General features: G+C 41.6%; 1 protein-coding gene across 10 annotated transcripts in view; it reads right to left on the bottom strand.

Moving 5' to 3' along the window:
• Nucleotides 1–20,785, bottom strand: part of LOC128566988 (ATP-binding cassette sub-family C member 4-like) — a 316,653-nt gene that overhangs the window by 212,354 nt on the left and 83,514 nt on the right. For all 10 annotated transcript variants that reach the window (XM_053564127.1, XM_053564131.1, XM_053564126.1 and 7 more), the window contains 4 exons: nucleotides 8,168–8,257; nucleotides 5,888–6,051; nucleotides 4,580–4,705; nucleotides 2,724–2,973 (listed from right to left, as the gene is read on the bottom strand). In XM_053564127.1, coding sequence (XP_053420102.1) covers nucleotides 2,724–2,973; nucleotides 4,580–4,705; nucleotides 5,888–6,051; nucleotides 8,168–8,257 — 630 coding nt within the window. The remainder of the gene's footprint in view (nucleotides 1–2,723; nucleotides 2,974–4,579; nucleotides 4,706–5,887; nucleotides 6,052–8,167; nucleotides 8,258–20,785) is intronic.

Here is a 20,785-nt window from a genome sequence, read left to right as displayed (position 1 = left end):
CCAAATTAGTGCTGGGCACAGTCCCTCTCTTTCAAGAGCAGATCCACCCAGTCTGCCCAGATTTCAGGTACACAGATGGATGCAAAGAACAAGAGGACGACTCAGACTGAGTCTCACTCTGGACAAGATGCCGCTCCCCTGAGTTGAGACACCCCCCACACCAAGTCCTGGTCTTCCGGGAATGCCCCATTCGCATCTGCTTCCCCCATCACTCAGCCTTCCTCTCGCTTGTGCTACAGGATGGGCAACCCTGGGTCTCTGCTGGCTCCCGGCCCTCTCCGGTGACTGCTGTTCTGTCAATTCAGTACTGGGTGCCGTGACATGTCCAGAGTACCTCAGCTGCTGAGAGTCTTACTGAGAGCGTCCTGGGAGTGGCCAGAGGCCCTGGAAGCATTTAGTTAAATCAAGCACAAAAAGGAAGAACCCCCAAAGGGAAAGACCCAAAAGTAGGATGAATGTAACACAGGCACAGTCCCCCTCCCAGGGACAGGGTGTGTGCTGGGAAACACACAACATGACCAGGTGAGACTTCATCTTAGATTTCAAAAACTTGAGTCCACAGGAAACAGAACCTTTGAAATTTTTTGGAATAAGATGAGATGATTAAGGCTGGACTCAGTGGCTCACACCTGAAATCCTAGCACTCTGGGAGGCGGAGGCAGGTGGATTGCTTGAGCTCAGGAGTTTGAGACCAGCCTGAGCAAGAGAGAGATGCCATCTCTACGAAAAGTAGGAAAACTAGCTGAGCATTGTGGTGGGCACCTTTAGTCCAAGCTACTCAGGAGGCTGAGGCAAGAGGATCGCTTGGCCCAAGAGTTTGAGGTTGCTGTGAGCTATGACACCACAGCACTCTACCCAGGATGACAGAGTGAGACTCTCTCTCAAAAAAAAAAAAAAAAAAAGAGATGACTAAAATAACACTTAAGGAAATATTCCACATGTCAGAATAGGCTCCAAAGCACTAATATTAGAAATCAGGGCTCTGAGCTAATTCCTAGTTCTGCCATTTACAAGCCCCGTGAAGATGGGCAAACTGTTTAGCCTATTACAGGGGCTATTTGCTTCGCTGTAAAGGGAATATGTTCATCTCATTCAATTGTTGTCAGGATTAAATGTCACGGCTGCCAAGAACCCTGGGCCATCAGACACATTGGCAGCTGCTATCAAAGCAAGTGGCAGCAACAGTGACAACAAAATCACAGCAACACAATGTACCCATGACACTACCGTCCATAAAAGCTGCGGTGTACAGTTAGGGTGACACTAACGTCACAGTACATTCCTAATTGCTTTCAAGATGCAAAAACTCCATCAAACACGTTTTACTGAACTGCATGGAGCATCTACAACGACGATGCCCAAAGCCACTGTCAGAATGATAAACTCAGGGGAGCAGAACCAGCCCCGGACAACTGATCTTTTTATAGGTAATTTTTTTTAATAACATAGAATCTTTAGAGTTTGCTTTGGCAGCACATATACTAAAATCTTCATCATAAAAAATACAGCACCTTTTCTGACAAGGCAAAAAAAAAAAGAAAATCACATCTACTGTCAGCGAACTTCACTGGAATCTCTTCATGGGCATCCATCTCAATTAAGAACCAAGAATAAAACCCACCTATCTTGCCAAGCCTCGCACAGAGCCAAGTCCTAATTTAACACCTAGTCATGAACACACACATACTTGAGCACCTAGTATGTGCTAAGCCCTTACCTTGGTGAACACATCATTTGTCCCTAGCAAGTTAGAGACAGCTAATGGGAACAGGTGACAGTGGGTTTGGTGGGTGCTGTGACGTGAATGTATGTACCCCCCTCAAAATTCACAGGTTGGAACTTAAACCCCAATGGTAGAGTACTAAGAGTGGTGCTTTTAGGAGGTGATTTGGCTAGGAGGGAAATGCCCTTGTAAAGAGAATTAGTGCCCTTATATCCTTATACCCGGCTGGAGGGAACTAGCCAGGCCCTTTGTGCCCTCTGTCCATTCTGTCCTAGGAGGACACAGCATCCAAGGTGCCAGCGTGGAAGCCAGAGCAGCCTTCACCAGACACCTGGACTTCCAAGACTTAAAAATTTCTACTACTGATAAATTACCTGGTCTCAGGTTATTTTCTTATGTAACACTAACACATCAAGACAATGGAAATCAACAAATTAGACAGAAAGAGGCCTGTCAAAGACAGGGTCAATGACAGGAAGAAAAACTGAGACAAGGACAGGATGTCAAGGCAGAGACACAAAAGGGACGGCCAGAAATTAATATGAGGACAATATCTAGGGAGAAAAGCACTCATTTTTATAAAGGAGATGATTAAATGGAACTGAGGCCACTCTTCCTGCTCAAGGATCAAGGGGCCTTCTAGCATTTTCCTTTCTAGCCCCAAGAGGAATCTTCCTTGACCTAGGAACTCACAAACTCACAACCTGCTCATTAGGAGATGAAATCTGTTTCCTTCCCCTGCTTTTAATCACACCTGCAGTTACCACTTGGACATCCAGAGCCCTGTGGCACTGCAGTTTACACTGCTGTCCCAGGTGACAGGAATTGTCACATTATTGTCAGCACACGCCATCTCACAGAGTGAAGGAAGCACAGTGTTTTGCAATAACTGCACTCTGGTTCTGGGAGTCTTAAGCCTCACTAAACTTGAACACAGTGAAAAGTATTATTTGACTTCAAATACACCTACAACTCTCAAATATCATTTGACACCCCAAACCTGGATTCTTCGGATGCTGACGATCGACTCTGACGCCCTCTCAATGGCAGAGGGGAAGAAATGGGTGACTGTCAAACGCAAAGCTCCATACAGCGACACTGCCACAAACACTTGGCTGGCCGTGATCACGTTGCCAAGGAGCACATAGCAGGCGAAGGTCACAAACACGATAATTTTGCTTGCACTGAAAAATGATGCCAAATTCATCCCTCTGAGGTAGGAACTTCTCAGTATCTTAGAGATTTCCTTTCTGGAAAAGAGAGTGAATAGAGGTTTTAAAGGAAGCATCAACTTGAAAGTCGTGACTTCAAATGCCTGTTGCATGTGGCAACTTTCTAGGTAGAGACATAAATTAAGATAAACTGTCTCTTACATCATAGAAATATTTGACAGCTCACCCCTGGGAATAGCTTTAATTCTAGGGCCAGACAAGACCACTAAATAACCACTCTACTCATAACAGGAAATCATGTTTAATGTCAGGGCTTGACATTTTGGATGAATCAGACTGGGTTTGAATAATCATTCCAACAGATTGATTGAACAAGAAGCGGTAAACTCAAGTCCTATGCCAGGTCCCTCACTGATGAGTAAGACACAGCCTGTCCCATCCAGGATCTCTGGAGCTTATAGGAGAAGAGAATAAGCAACCTCCAAATTGTGAGACCCTCAAGACTAGATGTAAGTAGCTGGCACAGTGTCCCAAGGGATCACAGAGATGAGGTGGGTGATGCAAAGTGCCAAGGTCAGGGAGGGTCCCAGGCATGGTAGAGGGCAAAGAAGAAGAAAGAGCACACCTCTGAAACAAAGGGAGGTGCACCTGCAAGGTGAGAGTGGGCCGGGTGCCGAGGAATTCTGAGAAGAACCGTCTGCTGGAGTACAAAAACTAAGCAAACATAATGTATTTAGACCAAAGCCAAATAAATAAAAATAAAAATTCTAAAAATGTAAAGCCAAACCAAAAGTAACAGTTTTAGCACAGCAGTCTAGAATGAGTATTGATTCATATAGTTTGGCCCAATATAGGTATAACCCATCTCTATAATCATACCATTTGCCTACTTTAACATAAATTATAATTTCTACTACTTTGGGAGGCCCAGGCAGGAAGTACACTTGAAGTTAGGAGTTCAAGACCAATCTGAGTGAGAGACCCTATTTCTACAAAACACAGAAAAAACTAGCCAGTGGCACAACCTTGTGGTCCCAGCTACTTGGAAGGCTAAGGAAGGAGGATCACTAGAGCAGTTTGGGGTTGCTGTGAGCAAGCTATGATGATGCCCCTGTCAGATAGCCAGGGCCAGCCGGATAGCCAGGGCCAGATAGCCAGAGTCAGCACAACAGATCAAGACCCTATCCTATCTCCTCCCACCCCCCAAAAAGAAAGCCTTATAGAATTGCTAGCATCTAGGCATTGTCAGGGATTTAGGACATTGAGAAATAGGTGGAATTTTATTTTTACTTTAATAAACAAGCACATATAGCCGGCCGTTGTGGCAGGTGCCTGTAGTCCCAGCTACTTGGGAGGCTGAGACAAAAGACTCGCCTGAGCCCAGGAGTTGGAGGTTGCTGTGAGCTGTGTAATGCCACGGCACTCTACCAAGGGTGATAAAGTGAGACTCTGTCTCTACAAAAAAGAAAAAAAGAAGAAGAAGCACATGTACTTTCTGCTGTAAGAACATGGAAAATGGAAGACCCGCCTAAGATGATGTCCTACACCATTCTATTTAACCCCCAAGCCACATGCAAGGGTAGGTCTCACCAAAAGGTTGAAAACATAATGAGAATTCTAAAACCAGTAGAAATAGGAAACAGAAAATGTATAAAAATACAGTATAATGTATACAAAAACTTACCTTCTCAAATTGACAATAAGGTCTGCAAATGGCTTTTCCCAAGCATACATTTTAATTATTCTTATGCCAGTTATAACTTCATTCATGGTCCTGATCCTGGCATCTGTGAAAGCAGCAGTTTTATTCCTAAGAGGGAAGGAACATGGAGATGAACCATAGGGATCACAGCCTAACTTTTCTTATCAGGAATAGGCACAGGCAGACACCACGGATCAAATGATTTCCTACATCTCCTTTGCTCCAACACAGACAGATCCTACTCAAACCACAATTGGAAAAGGACTTCAATTATAAAGTCTATTATTTATTCCAACTCAGTAAGTATTTTGGAGAATTTGCAGTATCTGCTCAGGAAGACATGAAAAAGAGTCAGATACTATCTGTCCCCTAGAGGAGCTCAAAGGTGGGCAGGAAAGGCAGAAAGGGACCAAAATCTAATAATAATACAGTTGACAGGGGTAGAATAAAATCAGAATAAAGGGCTTCTCCTTCCATTTGACAAGAAGAGAAGCAAAAAAGCTTCAGAGTACTGGGAGCATCTGAACAGGGTCTCCAAGGATAAGATACATTTGGAAGATGGCAAAGAGGGGGAAAAGAAATTCCAAATAGAAAAAACACTATCGTCTACCACTGGAATGTTGAAAAAGAAAAACACTACAAACAAGAGTCTAATACAAAGAAATTAAAGTGCATCAAAGAGCAAAGCTCCATCTACCTGCCAAGCTTGAAAATGACTCACTTCCATTTCTTTGAGACTCGCTTCAGGTCTAATTTACTTTAGCATGATAAGACCTTTTATCAGAAGTGATTTTCTGATAACATAAACACTGCTAAGACTATGGGACTTCATAAAGACATCAGGAAACTCAACTTGGCCCTTGGGAGCTTGTACTTTAGGGAAACATTGAATTAGGAATAAGAAGCACAATGCGTGCATGAAAAGAGCTCTCACACAAGCATAACAGAAATACATGCAGCTAGAATTGAGCCAATAAAACACGGCAATTTGTTATTATTTAGTAACTTCTGCATCTGTACTTTCTCCTTGAGGACACTCTCCTTATGGAGAATCCAGCACCTACAGAGCCAGCTGGGGGGCACCCTCAAGTGCCTTTACCTTCCCCCATTAAAGATCGGTTTTGAGCTGAAGGCTAGAGTCTTCCTCCCTGCCCCCCAAAGGCTGAGAGCCTGTAGCATATGCAAGAGATAATAAAAGGCATTTATTTTGTTTCTTAAAAAAAAAAAATAGGGCAGACTCTAGATGTTGCTAAATACCTGCAACGCTTTGTAAACCAGTATTTCTCTTACCGCAGTGATGAGAACAACTTCCCGATACAGCTTTGCAGAGGCAGAAGAATAATCAGAACTGCCATCCCAGCAAGACACGATACTCCTATCTCCATCCAGAGAAGAACAGTCACTGCGATAGCTTGCAGTGGTCCTGCCCACAGAAAGTGTAAAAAGATTGTGACCTTCAAAGAAAAAGCAAAGTAAAACAAAATCGGTAAGAAAAAATTATAGAAACAATCTATCAGAAAAGAACCTGTAACAGAAATAATCATAGTGGGTTTTTAACCTGTTAAAGAAGAAATCTAAGTATATACCACAGAGAAAGTCATTCTGCAGAAACGAAGGCAGGTCTGGGGTACTTATAGAACTTGAGTGGCACTATAAGAAGCAAGTTCTTGATCTCATCTCACAGATCAGCTGAGCATTTTCCAGAACTATCTGCCTCAAAATTCTGTCCCCATCTCCCCCAAGCCTCCCTAGCGCTCCAGAAAAGTCTTTATTATGGTGCCTACCACATTCTTCAGTAAGTACTTGTGAGCAGCCAGAAAGCCCTGGATAACATGGTACGTCCATTAAGTAAGTGTAAAAAAAAAAAAAAAAACAACAACAAATGAAAGGTAGGATCAAGGAAATTGAGTTAGTTATGACTAAGAATACCCTAACTGGCATTATTTGTCAAAGATCTTCTATGTACCAGGCATTGTACAGGGCAGAGGGAAATAATTGTAACCTACCAGGAGCTCTTCATCTAGAGGAGAAAGACAATTCAGTCCACAATCCCACACCATGTGCTACAAGTTAAGAGGCACCCAACTTGTGGACAAAAAATGGGTGCAAAAAAAAAAAAATCCTCTTTTGTAACCCATAATTCATTGTTCAGTAAGGAATTTGGCATTCCCTGAGATAGTTTAAAGTGATGGGGGTTAGCAGGGCACAAGTGGTTAAGAGCAATAATCAGAACCTTGGATTTCCCAGTTGAGGTATTTCCCACTGAGTGCCTGTAATCCGGCACTCTTGAGAGGCCTAAGTGAGAGGATCACCAGAGGCTAGGAGTTAAGATGAACCTGGGCAATGTAGCCATACACCTATCTCCATAAAAAATAAAATACCTACTGAGAAGTGGTAACATGTGCTTGTCATAGTTACACAGGAGGCAGAGGCAAGAGAATTGCTTGAGCCCAGGAATTCGGGGTTATGGGGAGCTATGATTAGTATTCCAATCTCATGCTGACATTTCAATATAGATTTTTTTCTTTCTTTTTTTTTTTTTTGCAGTTTTTGGCCAGGGCTGGGTTTGAACCCGCCACCTCTGGCATATGGGGCTGGCACCCTACTACTATTAGCCACAGGCACCGCCCTAGATTTTTCCTTTCTTAAAGGCCATTATCTTGTGTTGAAGGTATTGTCATAATCCTCTAATTTATACTATTCTTGAGCATGATGGCTCCTCCACATTGAAATATGATATCATATATTATTATATGATTACATAATATGATAATCATATTATCATACTCTAATATGACTTGAATGTATTTGTTTTTTCAAGATATAATATATTATTATATAATATGATAATATGATAATCATATTATCATACTCTAATATGATTTGAATGTGTCTGTTTTTCCAAGAGAGTGACAAACTAAGATGGATCAACTCTAAAAGGACCCTAAAGTAACTCGCTTAAAGAAATTAGATCTCAGAGATTCTTGGTGGGCAATTCAAATTTTTATCGGTATGTCCATATTCAAGTGGAGATAAAAGAAGCCAAAATAAAAGAAAAAGACTCATGGCAACAACTTTTGGGCTGACAGGACAACTGTGGACTGAGAATCTATTCTGCTAAAAAGGGCTCACTTGAAGGTTAAGTCCCAAGTGACTCCAGCCTCTGAGGCACTAAGACTACCCTTGATGGATGGCGGGAGGAATCACATGTGAAATTCCTTGAATAAAAATTTATTAATTTTGCCTAATGCCATAACAACTCTTTTAAGGGTGGGGGGCACCCAAAGAGTATCAGGTACATTTAACCAAGTTAAGCAAGAATACTGTTGTCTGCATGTTTATTACTGAAGTAAGCTATAGAAGACATTAGAAAACAAACTCTAATCCCCAGGCTAAACACATTATTACACCTAAATTGCATAAAGAGGAAGTGAGATTTGGATAAAAAGTACCCTTGCCTTAGGTCTTCAAATCTTGGCCAAAACCATAAACAGGCACCAGATATTCTAATAACATAAACTAAATAAAAAGACCCGGGATGGAAAAGAACCCCTCTCAGAGGGGGCTTACCTGATCAAACTTGTTCACATCGTTGGACAACAGATTGACTATCTGGCCTGTGGTTGTCCTCCCCATGGCCGTGTTACTAAGACAAAGTGCCTGAAATAAAAAAGAGAAGGAAAGAATGTTATTCCTACATTCCTACGGGGACATTACGTCACGCTGTGCAAATAGCAGACTCGAGACATTTTCATGGGGTCTTGTGATGCAAAAATGAGGCTGACCCAGCAGCAGAGCTAAGGAACAGCATTTCTCCTTCAACATCTTTCTTACCCAGCAGGGACTGTGCCCTGCCAGGACAGCAAAGGGAAGAGCAGAAAAATCCCCCAACTCATTTTTAAATAAATTTGGACCTGCCACAAGTACAAGAAGATTTACATTTATACTTAAGGGCCAACCAAAGGAATTTTGAGCCAAGTTAGATAGATGAGAGTAGAGAGGCTGTCAAAGAAATAAAATGAAGAGACTAGGATTCTAAATCTGGGGTCAATCATTGACTGTGTGATTTGGAGTCAATCATTGACTGTGTGATATCACTTAAACACATGGGGTTGGGAGCAGGGGCAAGATGGCCGACTGGAGCCAGCTTTCGAAGAAGCTCCCATCCAGAGGGAAGGATAATAACCAGAAAGGATAATTTCCCAATAAAGCTGAAGCCTGGGAGCAGAGCTAAAAGAGAAGAGTGATAACTGCAAGTCACCTCTGCTGAGACAAGCTGCGACACCAAGAAAGCAAATTTCAGCTGAGACTTCAACCGAGAGTCACTGATTCACTAGGATCAGACAAAGACCAGCTGAACACAAGACAGAGCCACCTAACCGCAGCACACCAAGTAGGTCCCCAGAGCCTCAGAATGTAATACTGTATGGGTCCTTTGCAAAGCTGTAGGGGAAAAAGCTATGGTCACCAGTCCCAGATCCTTGGCAAAGGGCTGGTTAACAACAACTCTAGGAGCCCCCAATCCAATTTCACCTTACCTGCCCATCTAGCCAGTGAAAAATAATCATGGGACGGAAGCAGCGGAAAAACTCTGGCAACGTGAATAATCAGAGTAGATCAACTCCCCCAAGAAATGACAAAACAGATACACCAGATGATCCCATTCATAAACAAAGGCTGAGATGTCAGAAATCGAGTTCAGAATTTGGATGGCAAATAACATCAACAGAATGAAGGTAAAGATAGAATTACAATTTCAAGGGCTAATTCAAAAGTTGTCTCAAGAATTCAATGAATTCTGGGCGGCGCCTGTGGCTCAGTAAGGCGCCGGCCCCATATGCCGAGGGTGGTGGGTTCAAACCCAGCCCCGGCCAAACTGCAACAAAAAAATAGCCGGGTGTTGTGGCGGGCGCCTGTAGTCCCAGCTGCTCGGGAGGCTGAGGCAAGAGAATCGCGTAAGCCCAAAAGTTAGAGGTTGCTGTGAGCTGTGTGACGCCACGGCACTCTACCCAAGGGCGGTACAGTGAGACTCTGTCTCTACAAAAAAAAAAAAAAAAAAAAAGAATTCAATGAATTCAAAGACAAAAATCTCCAATGATTTTGACACACTGAGGCAAGAACTTGCAGCCCTCAAAGATCTGAGAAATACAGTAGAATCCCCCAGTAACAGAATGGAGCAGGCAGAAAAAGGATCTCTGACATTGAAGACAAAGCTTTTGAACGCTCCCAAATGCTCAAAGAGGAAGAAAAGTGGAGAGCCAAAACAGACTATTTCCTGAGAGAATTGTGGGACTACTCCAAAAGAGCAAACATTCACCTTATAGGAATCCCTGAAGGAGAAGAGGTTGCTTCAAAAGGCCCAGATGCTCTACTCGAAGAGATAATAGAGGAGAATTCCCCAAACATGGCAAGAGATTCTGAAATCCAGATAGCAGAAAGTTTTGGAACCCCAGCATGATTCAATCCAAATAAAACATCTCCTAGACACATTATAATTAACTTCACCAAAGTTAATATGAAGGAGAGAATTCTGCAAACAGCCAGACGTAAGAAAACCAAATGATTGCAGATCTCTCTGTTGAAACTTTTCAAGCTAGAAGAGGATGGTCATCGACCTTTAACCTCCTAAAACATAATAATTTTCAACCCTGGATCCTGTATCCAGCTAAACTGAGCTTCATTTATGACAGAGAAATTAAATACTTTAATGACATTCATATGTTGAATAAATTTGCCTTAACTAAAACAGCTCTCCAGGATATTCTCAGACCCATCCTCCACATTGACAAGCACAATGCTCTACAACCAAAGTAAACTCACTCAGAAACTTTTGATCATAACTTCCACAGTGGCAAAAGGATTAAAAATGTCCACTGGATTTTTTAAAAACTTGATACCCAAAATACTACCAGGCTTATCAATACTCTCAATTAATGTGAATGGCTTAAAGTGTCCTCTCAAGAGGGTCAGGTTGGCTGAGTGAATATAAAAACTCAGGCCAGATGTCGGCTGCATATAAGAATCTCATCTTACCTTAAAAGATAAATATAGATTCAGGGTAAAGGGATGGTCATCTATAATTCAGGCAAATGGAAATCAGAAAAAAGCAGGTATTGCAATTTTACTTACAGATACAATAGACTTTAAACCAATAAAAATAAGGAAAGATAAGATGCTCACTTCATATTTCTATTTTTTTTTTTTTGTAGAGACAGAGTCTCACTTTATGGCCCTCGGTAGAGTGCCGTGGCCTCACACAGCTCACAGCAACCTCCAACTACTGGGCTTAAGCGATTCTTTTGCCTCAGCCTCCCGAGTAGCTGGGACTACAGGCGCCTGCCACAACGCCCGGCTATTTTTTGGTTGCAGTTTGGCCGGGGCGGGGCCTGAACCCACCACCCTCGGTATATGGGGCCGGCGCCCTACGGACTGAGCCACAGGCGCCGCCCCACTTCATATTTCTTAAGGGCAACACACAACATGATGAGATTTCAATTATTAACATTTATGCACCCATCCAGAATGCACCTCACTTTATAAGAGAGACTCTAACTGACATGAGCAATTTGGTATCTTCCAGTACCATAATAGTCGGAGATTTTAACACCCCTTTGGCAGTGTTGGATAGATCCTCCAATAAGAAACTAGGCAAAGAAATTTTAGACTTAAACTTAATCATTCAACAATTGAATTTAACAGACATCTACACAACATTTCATCCTAACGAAACTGAATACACATTCTTCTCATCAGTCCATGGAACATCCTCTAAAATTGATCACATCTTAGGTCACAAGTCTAACCTCAGCAAATTTAAAAGAATAGAAATTATTCCTTGTATTTTCTCAGATCATGATGGAATAAAAGTAGAACTCAGCAACAACAGGAATCTGCATACTCATACAAAAACATGGAAGTTAAATAACCTCATGCTGAATGATAGCTGTGTCACAGATGAGATTAAGAAGGAAATTATCAAACTTTTGGAACAAAATGGTAATGAAGACACGAATTAGGGGGAACATGTGGGATACCTCAAAGGCAGTCCTAAGAGAAAAATTTATAGCATTGCAAGCCTTCCGCAAAAGAACGGAAAGAGAGGAAGTCAACAACTTAATGGGACACCTCAAGCAACTGGAAAAGGAAGAACATTCCAACCCCAAACCCAGCAAAAGAAAAGAAATAACTAAAATTAGAGTAGAATTAAATGAAATTGAAAACAAAAAAATTATACAACAGATCAATCAAAAAGTTGTTTTTTTTAAGAAGGTCAATAAAATAGATAAACCTTTGGCTAACCTAACCAGAAATAAAAGAGTAAAATCTTTAATTTTATCAATCAGAAATGATAAAGTCCAAATAACAACAGACTCCTCAGAAATTCAAAAAAATCCGTAATGAGGGCAGTACCTGTGGCTCAAAAAATTCTTAATGAATATTATAAAAAAACTATTGTAGAAGTATGCAAATCTGAAGGAAATAGACCAATACTTGGAAACACACCACCTTCCTAGACTTAGCCAGAAAGAAGTGGAAATGTTGAACAGGCCTATATCAAGTTATGAAATAGCATCAACTATAAGAAATCTCCCCAAATAGAAAAGCCCAGGACCAGATGGCTTCACATCAGAATTCTACCAAACCTTTAAAGAGGAATTAGTACCTGTATTACTTAACCTTTTCCAAAACATAGAAAAAGAAGGAATACTTCCCAACTCATTCTATGAAGCAAATATCACCCTGATACTCAAACCAGGAAAAGACCCAACAAGACAAGAAAATTAAAGACCTAGATCTCTAATGAATATTAGAGAATATGCAGAAATATTACATAAGATCCTAGCGAACAGAATCCAGCAACACATCAAACAAATTATACATCATCACCAGGTGAGTTTCATCCCAGGGTCCAAAGGATGATTCAATATATGTAAATCTATAAATATAATACATCACATAAATGAAATAAAAAAGGGACCATATGATTCTCTCAACTGATGCAGAGAAAGCTTTTGATAATATCCAGCATCTTTTCTTGATCAGAATGCTTAAGAAAATAGGTATAGAAGGAACATTTCTTAAACTGGATAGAGGCCATCTACAGCAAAACCACAGCCAGTATCATATTGAATGGAGTAAAATTGAAATCATTTCCACTCGTATCAGGAACCAGGCAAGGTTGCCCATTGTCTCCACTGCTTTTTAACATTGTAATGAAGTCTTAGCCATAGCAATCAGGCAAGAGAAGGCAATCCAGGGTATCCAAATAGGATCAGAAGAGATCAAACTGTCACTCTTTGCAGATGATATGATTGTATATCTGGAAAACCCCAGGGACTCAACTACAAAACTCCTAGAAGTGATCAAGGAATATAGCAGTGTTTCAGGATACAAAATCAATACTCACAAATCTGTAGCCTTTATATATATATAGTCAAGCTGAAAAAAGTCAAGGACTCTGTTCCCTTGACAGTAGTGCCAAAGAAAATGAAATATCTGGAAGTATATCTAACAAAGGACGTGAAAGATCTCTATAATGAGAACTACGAAACTCTGAGAAAAGAAATAACTAAAGATGTTAACAAATGGAAAAATATACTATGCTCATGGATGGGAAGAATCAACATTGTTAAAATGTCTATATTACCCAAAGCAATCTACAGATTTAATGCAATCCCTATTAAAGCACCTCTGTCATGCTTTAAAGATCTGCAAAAATTATATTTTGTTTTATATGGAAACAGAAAAAACGTCAAATAGCCAAGACATTACTCAGAAATAAAAACAAATCAGGAGGATTCATGCTACTGACTTCAGACTATACTATGGTGATCAAAACAGCATGGTCCTGGCACAAAAATAGAGAGGTAGATGTATGGAACAGAATTAAAAACCAAGAGATGAACCAAGACACTTATCGTCGTTTGACCTTTGATAAGCCTATCAAAAATATAAATTGGGGAAAAGATTACCTATTTAACAAATGGTGCTGGGTGAATTGGCTGGCGACCTGTAGAAGACTTGAAACTGGACCCACACCTTTCTCCTCTAACAAAAATCGACTCACACTGGTTAGAGACTTAAACTTAAGACATGAAACTATACAAATTCTCAGACAGAGTGCAGAGGAACCACTTGAAAAACTTGGCCTGGGAGAATACTTTATGAGGAGGACCCCCCAGGCAACTGAAGCAACATCAAAAATATATTACTGGGATCTGATCAAACTAAAACGCTTCTGCACTGCCAAGAACACAGCAAGTAAAGCAAGTAGAGAGCTCTCTGAGTGGGAGAGGAGTTTTGCAGGTTATATTTCCGACAAAGGTCTAATAACCAGAATCCACAGAAAATTCAAACTTATTAATAGAAAAAGAATTAGTAATCCCATTTCATTGTGGGCAAGAGACATGAACAGAAGCTTCTCTGAAGAAGACAGGTGCATGGTCTACAGACACACGAAAAATGCTCATAATCTTTAACCATCAGAGAAATGCAAAACAAAACCACTTTGAGATATCATCCAACTCCAGTAGCAGTAGCCCATATCACAAAATCCCAAAACTACAGATGTTGGCGTGGATGTGAAAAGGGAACACTTCTGCACTGCTAATGGGAATGCAAGCTAGTACATTCCTTTTGGAAAGAAGTTTGGAGAACACTCAGAGATCTAATGTAGACCTGCCATTTGATCCTGCAATTCCTCTACTAGGTGTATATCCAAAAGACCAAAAATCACTTGGCAACAAAGATATTTGCACCAGATTGTTCATTGCAGCTCAATTCATAATTGCCAAGTCATGGAAGAAGCCCAAGTGCCCATCAACCCATGAATGGATTAATAAATTATGGTATATGTATACCATGGAATACTATGCAGCATTAAAAAAGATGGAGACTTTACCTCTTTCATGTTTATATGGATGAAGCTGGAAAATATTTTTCTTAGTAAAGTATCTCAGGAATGGAAAAAAATATATATCCAATGTACTCAGTACTACTATGAAACCAATTTATAATCACTCACACTCTCTTATGAGAGATGAATCACAACTATAGCCCAGGATGAAGGAGGGAAGGGAAGGAGGTTGGTTCAATAGAGGGAAAGTGAATGGTGGGACTACACCTATGGAGCATAGGTGTACCCTTGCAAGGGTACAAGTCAATTCTACCAAGTATTTAACACAAATGTCTTGACACTGTGATTAAGTAAATGAGCTGAAAGCTATGTTAATTAGGAGGATGTAAGCACTTCAATTTGTACAAATAATCAATTCATTAAATCCCACAAAGGCATAAATGTATTCATGATCTATGTATATATGACTTAATAAAAAAAACTAAAAAAATAAGGTAAGTTTTAAACACGTGGGGTCTTAGTTTCCCCCTTCTGTGAATGTACATGACCTCTCCTCCTGCCTAGCCCACAGGGTTCCAATGAAAGTGTAATGACGAGTATTTACGGATTTATCTACTACAAGAAGGCCAGCAGGGGCCCAAAGGATATGGTGACTTGTTTTCCTGCCCTGAGAGTTGGGAGGAGATGTGTGCACAACACCTGTGTTTCAAACACAAACTAGACAGAGAACTGGGTAAGGCCACAACTGAGGGACACTGTGAATGGGAGAGACCTGGTATGATGAAGAAGAGAGACGGGGGAGGGGAGGGGAGGCTGCAAGGTGGAGAAATACTGAGAAGGGAGAGGCAGCAGTCACACTCCACACAGGATATAAAAAAAAAAAAAAAACTGTGCAGCACCATTAATATTATTAATAATGAAGACATAGCAAACTGCCAGGTTTGTGCTTCCACCCATGAGCCAGTAACTGACAGTGAGCTACCCCCCACTGTAATCCCATTTCATTGTGGGCAAGAGACGTGAACAGAAGCTTCTCTGAAGAAGACAGGTGCATGGTCTACAGACACATGAAAAATGCTCATAATAAAACATAGGAAGCAGATGTCCTGGGGCACTGTGAGCCTTCAGAGAAGGGAAATACTAGAGATGGCCAGGGCCTGGCTTTCTGCCCGTCCCAGCTCACCTGAAGCAGAAAATTGCCTGTTTTGTTTTTTTCCAATACTGTGGCCAGCTGCTTAGTAATGGCACACCTATTTTCATGATTGCATAGTCTCAAACTATTCATCTCTGTTTTTGAGGAGAGTATCCAAGAACTGGCTAATACCTTCCTTCCCCATGAACTTGACGGGCGAATACTCCACAAAGTTAGTCACATCCCTCCTATGGTTATGGAGAAGAAAAGAAATTCAAGGAAATAAAAAACAAAGTCCGCAACAACCTGCTGCTCTCTATAACCTGGCAGTTCTATCGTCTTCTAGCGTGTTTTTGATTTTGTTTTGTTTTTGCCTTACTTTTCATGGCCAGTAAGCAAGTTAGCAAAGCTATATAGAAAATTCTGTGAACTCTGAAGGATTTGCATTTACCTCCTGAAGTTACCACGAACTCTCTTTTAATCCTCTGGACTCCTTTGACCAGCATCCCACTATTGACCCACTGAAGTCAAGAGGCCAGAAAAACATGATCATAAATATTCTGGGAACATTAAAAAAATAAGTAAAAAATAATACAAATGAAAAATACAGAACAACAACTATTTATATATTATTTTCATGGTACATTAGGTATTTTGAGTAATCTGGAGATGATTTAAGTATACAAGAGGAGGTTCAGAGGTTACATGCAAATACTGTGTACGCCATTTCACATCAGGGACTGGAGCATCCTTGAATTTTGGTCTCTGAAGAGGTTCCTGGAACCAATTCCCCTCGGATACCAAAGAATGACAGTACAGAGTTTGATAAGCCAGGTCTAGTCCTGTAGGTAAGTGCATCTTTGGGCATGAAAACCATAATTTTAGAACCTAAGAGCCATTCCAAAAAGAAGGGCTACTCTGAAGTCAGGTTGAGGATCAGACCTTACAGATTCAAGAGACCTTAATTCATTTGTAGGAGTTTATCCACAATCCCTGACCTCACCCCTTCAGCGGGCCAGAGAAAGCACTTTTGTAAGCCAGGAAGCCTTCAGTTCTTGAGGCTGGCTTCTCCAATGCCCTGGGAATCCAAAGGGCCCCTCTACCTGGCAGGATGAATGACAGAGTAAGGTCCCGTAACCTCACAGATTGCTGGTAAAGATGCCAAATGAACACCACCACTCCCCACCATGGGAGTGAGAATACACTCGGGAATACCTTTTTTTTTTTTTTTTGAGACAGAGTTCTCACTACGTCACCCTTGGTAGAGTACCGTGGCATCACAGCTCACAGCAACCTCAAACTTTTGGACTTAAGTGATTCTCTTGCCTCAGCCTCCCAAGTAGTTGGGACTACAGGCGCCTGCCACAATGCCCAATTATTTTTTGTTGCAGTTGTCATTGTTGTTTTAGCTGGTCCGGGCTGGGTTCGAACCCGCCAAACTCCATGTATGTGGCCAGCGCCATAACCACTGTGCTACAGGCACTGAGCTTTTTTTTCTTTTTTGAGACAGAGTCTCACTATGTCACCCTCAGTAGAGTGCTGTGGCATCACAGCTTACAGCAACCTCAAACTCTTGGGCTTAAGCGATTCTCTTCCCTCAGCCTCCCAAGTAGCTGGGACTACAGGCTCCCACCACAACAGCCGGCTATTTTTGTTGTTGATGCAGTTTCATTGTTGTTTAGCAGGCCCGGGCCAGGTTCAAAGCCACCAGCCTTAGTGTATGTGGCCGGCGCCCTAACTGCTGAGCTACAGGCACCAAGCCCCATATTCAGGAACATTTTAGAAAACCTGATCATAGCACTAAAAATAGGTCATTCAATGAGTGAAGGGTAGTTAACATATACTGTAAGAAGGTTACTACAATTTAATGAATACCCATGGAAAGAACATGTAACGAGATTTGATAGCATGTCTGGAAAACCCAGATTCTTCCATCACTGATTTCTTTGTTCACAGATGCAGCCCCGTCTAACTGCTACACCAACCCACAGGGGGGAACAGGGAGACAAGATATAACTGAGAGTGCAAGAGGAAGAAAACAAATAAATACGCAGAGTGTGAAAAGCCCATGAGCCCGAAAGAGGGGAGTTCAAGGACACGGTGCGTCCAAACACATCTTAGGCTTAGGTGAGAGAAGATTGTCTCAGTAAGAATATAAATGAAGTATAGCCAGGATAGAAGGGGGGGAAAAACAAACCCAATTTTTCAGAAATACTTTTTATCGTGTTTTTCTGCCTTCTGTTTCTAAAAGAAGTCTTTATAACAACTACAGTCACAACTATTTTGCCTATGAAGAAGTTTTTCACTATTTTGCTTAGCACATATGGGCCCTCTTTCAGACTAAGGGTGCTACTTGTGGAAAGCAATATGCCCTCAACAGACTCACCACTGCACACAATTTTACTGAGAATTAGTCAAAACGAAAATATTTTACTAATGTGGTTTTCCTTTTTTCCTAATGTAAATGTATTAAAAATTCAACTTTAAGAGGTTGGGTACTCAGTAATCCTCAGGTACCAGTCCACCATTTGCAATACTGCAAAATTAGTTCCATCATTCACTCCCTTTTGAATATGTATTACCTTTGAAGCTTTAAGAAAATGAAGAGATTTGGGCCACAGAAAGAAAAAGGCGACAAAAAGTCCAGAAACACAGTCTACATAATGATTTATTTCACCACATCCATTTTTAGAGCCAAACTTAACCAAAGTCAGCAATGCCCTAATGTCTTGTACTTGAGTACAAAGGAATCAGGAGAAAGGCCCACAGAGCAAGGAGACTGACACTCCTCACCACGGCCCTGCCTCCACTCTCATCCTACTTTCTCCACTCACTTGAGCGAAACAGTAAGCATGTCACACGGCAGCTGGGACCTGGCAGAGACGCCCAGAGCAAGACGCCCTGCTCCTTCAGCTAGTGGGTCCCAGAGAGAGTAGAAAGGAGGCGATCAAGAGAGAGGTGTTGCTCAGAGCAATGAGCCAAAAAGGGGCAGAGTCTCTAACATTCCTCCCGTTTCCTCTACAATTAACTGGAGGGTCATCGCCACAGAGGAAGTTCTGGGGAGCCGTAAATTCATCCCCATATATTGAGCAAATAGGTTACTGAATCCCATTCAGAAAATTAAATTAGCCTTGAGGGCATTACACTAAGTATGAGGGTCACACAAGGACCAGTACTGTATGATTCCATTTACAGGAGGTCCCTAGAGTTGCCAGATTTGTAGAAAGTAGAATGGAAGCTTCCAGAGGTCGGGGGAAGGAGGAGTGGAACATCAGTGATTAATGGGTATAGAGCTGCAGTTTTTCAAGATGAAAAGAGGTCTGGAAATGGATATGGTGGTCATGTCTGCCCAGTGATGTGAATCTACTTAAGGCCACTGCACTGTATACTTAAAAATGTTTGCCTTAGAAGTTGTGAGTTTTGTGCTATGTGTATTTTACCACAAACTAAAGAGAACAATTTTAAGAAAAAACTTTTAAATGCAAATCAGTCACCTTTGAAGAAATCAGAGGAAATAACCACCGACCACACATTCTAAGAAAGCCAAGAGAAATATCTTAAAAGAATGAGGGAAAATCACCCCTGTAATCCCAGCACTCTAGGAGGTCAAGGTACGCAGACTGCTAAGTAAGAGCAAGACCCCTTCTCTAAAAACTAGCTGGGCACTGTGGCAGGCACTTGTAGTACCAGCTTCTTGGGGGACTGAGGCAAGAAGATCGCTTGAGCCCAAGAGTCTGGGGTTGCTGTGAGCTATGATACCATGGCACTCTACTGAGGGCAAAAAAGTAAAATTCTGTCTCAAAAAAAAATTTCTTTTTCAGGCCAATGAAAAAAATTTAATAATTAGTTAAAAAAATTTTTTAAATCATCAACCAGACACGGTGGGTGACTCATGCCTGTAGTCCTAGTACTTTGGCAACTGGAGGAAGGAGGATCTCTTAAGCTCAAGAGTTCGAGACCAAGAATGGAAGAAAAAGTATCCAATGTACTCAGCCCTACTATGAAACTAATTTATGGCTTTCATATGAAAGCTATAACCCAGTTATAACCTAAGAATATGGGGTAAGGGGAAAGGGAGGGAGGAGGATGGGCAGAGGGAGGGCGATTGGTGGGATTACACCTGCAGTGCATCTTACAAGGGTACATGTGAAACTTAGTAAATGTAGAATATAATTGTCTTAACACGATAACTAAGAAAATGCCAGGAAGGCTATGTTAACCAGTGTGATAAAAATGTGTCAAACTGTTTATAAAACCAGTGTATGGTGCCCCATCATCACATTAATGTACACAGCTATGATTTAATATTAATTAAAAAAAAAAAAGAGTTCGAGACCAGCCTGAGCAAGTGCAAGACCCCATCTCTACTAAAAATATAAAAATTAGTTGGGCATTGTGGCAGGCACCTGTAGTACCAGCTACTCAGGAGGCTGAGGTAGGAGGATCACTCACTTAAGCCCAGGAGTTGAGGTTGCTGTGAGCTGGGCTAATGCCTCAGTACTCTAGCCTGGCTACCAGAGTGAGACTCTGTCTCCAAAAAAAAAAAAGAAAGAAAAGAGGACAGTGCCTGTGGCTCAGTGAGCAGGGCGCTGGCTCCATATACCGAGGGTGGCGGGTTTAAACCCAGCCCCGGCCAAACTGCAACAAAAAAAAAAAAAAGCCGGACGTTGTGGCGGGCGCCCGTAGTCCCAGCTACTCGGGAGGCTGAGGCAGGAGAATCACCTAAGCCCAGGAGTTGGAGGTTGCTGTGAGCTGTGTGACGCCACGGCACTCTACCGAGGGCAATAAAGTGAAACTCTGTCTCTACAAAAAAAAAAAAAAAAATCAGCCAAGATTCAGCATAAATCCCAGGGAAAAGGAATGCAGAGAACCCCAGAGTCCTTCTCCTTTCCATGGAAGCCTCATTCATCTTTCCATCCCTCTCTCATTTTATCCTGTACTATCCTCTCAGAACAGACGTCCTCAAGCTTTCCCTGGGGCACAAATTAAATATACAGATGTCCAAGCCCTTTCCTTAGACATTCTGATGGAGTTAGATCAAGGGATGGGCCCAAGTTCTGGGTTTTTTTCTTATGTACCCAGGTGACTCCAGGTAGAATTTGGTGTCCTTTAGCCTAGGACACAGCCTCGTCCTTTAGCCTAGGACACATCCTCATCCTTTATCTGTTCAGCAAGGAAGTTAAACAGGCATGTCCTAAGG

This window comes from Nycticebus coucang, chromosome 15 (genome assembly GCF_027406575.1).
Source record: "Nycticebus coucang isolate mNycCou1 chromosome 15, mNycCou1.pri, whole genome shotgun sequence".
NCBI classification, from domain to species: domain Eukaryota; kingdom Metazoa; phylum Chordata; class Mammalia; order Primates; family Lorisidae; genus Nycticebus; species Nycticebus coucang.
Note: the sequence above shows the minus strand (reverse complement) of the source record. Positions and strands in the feature narration are given on the sequence as shown.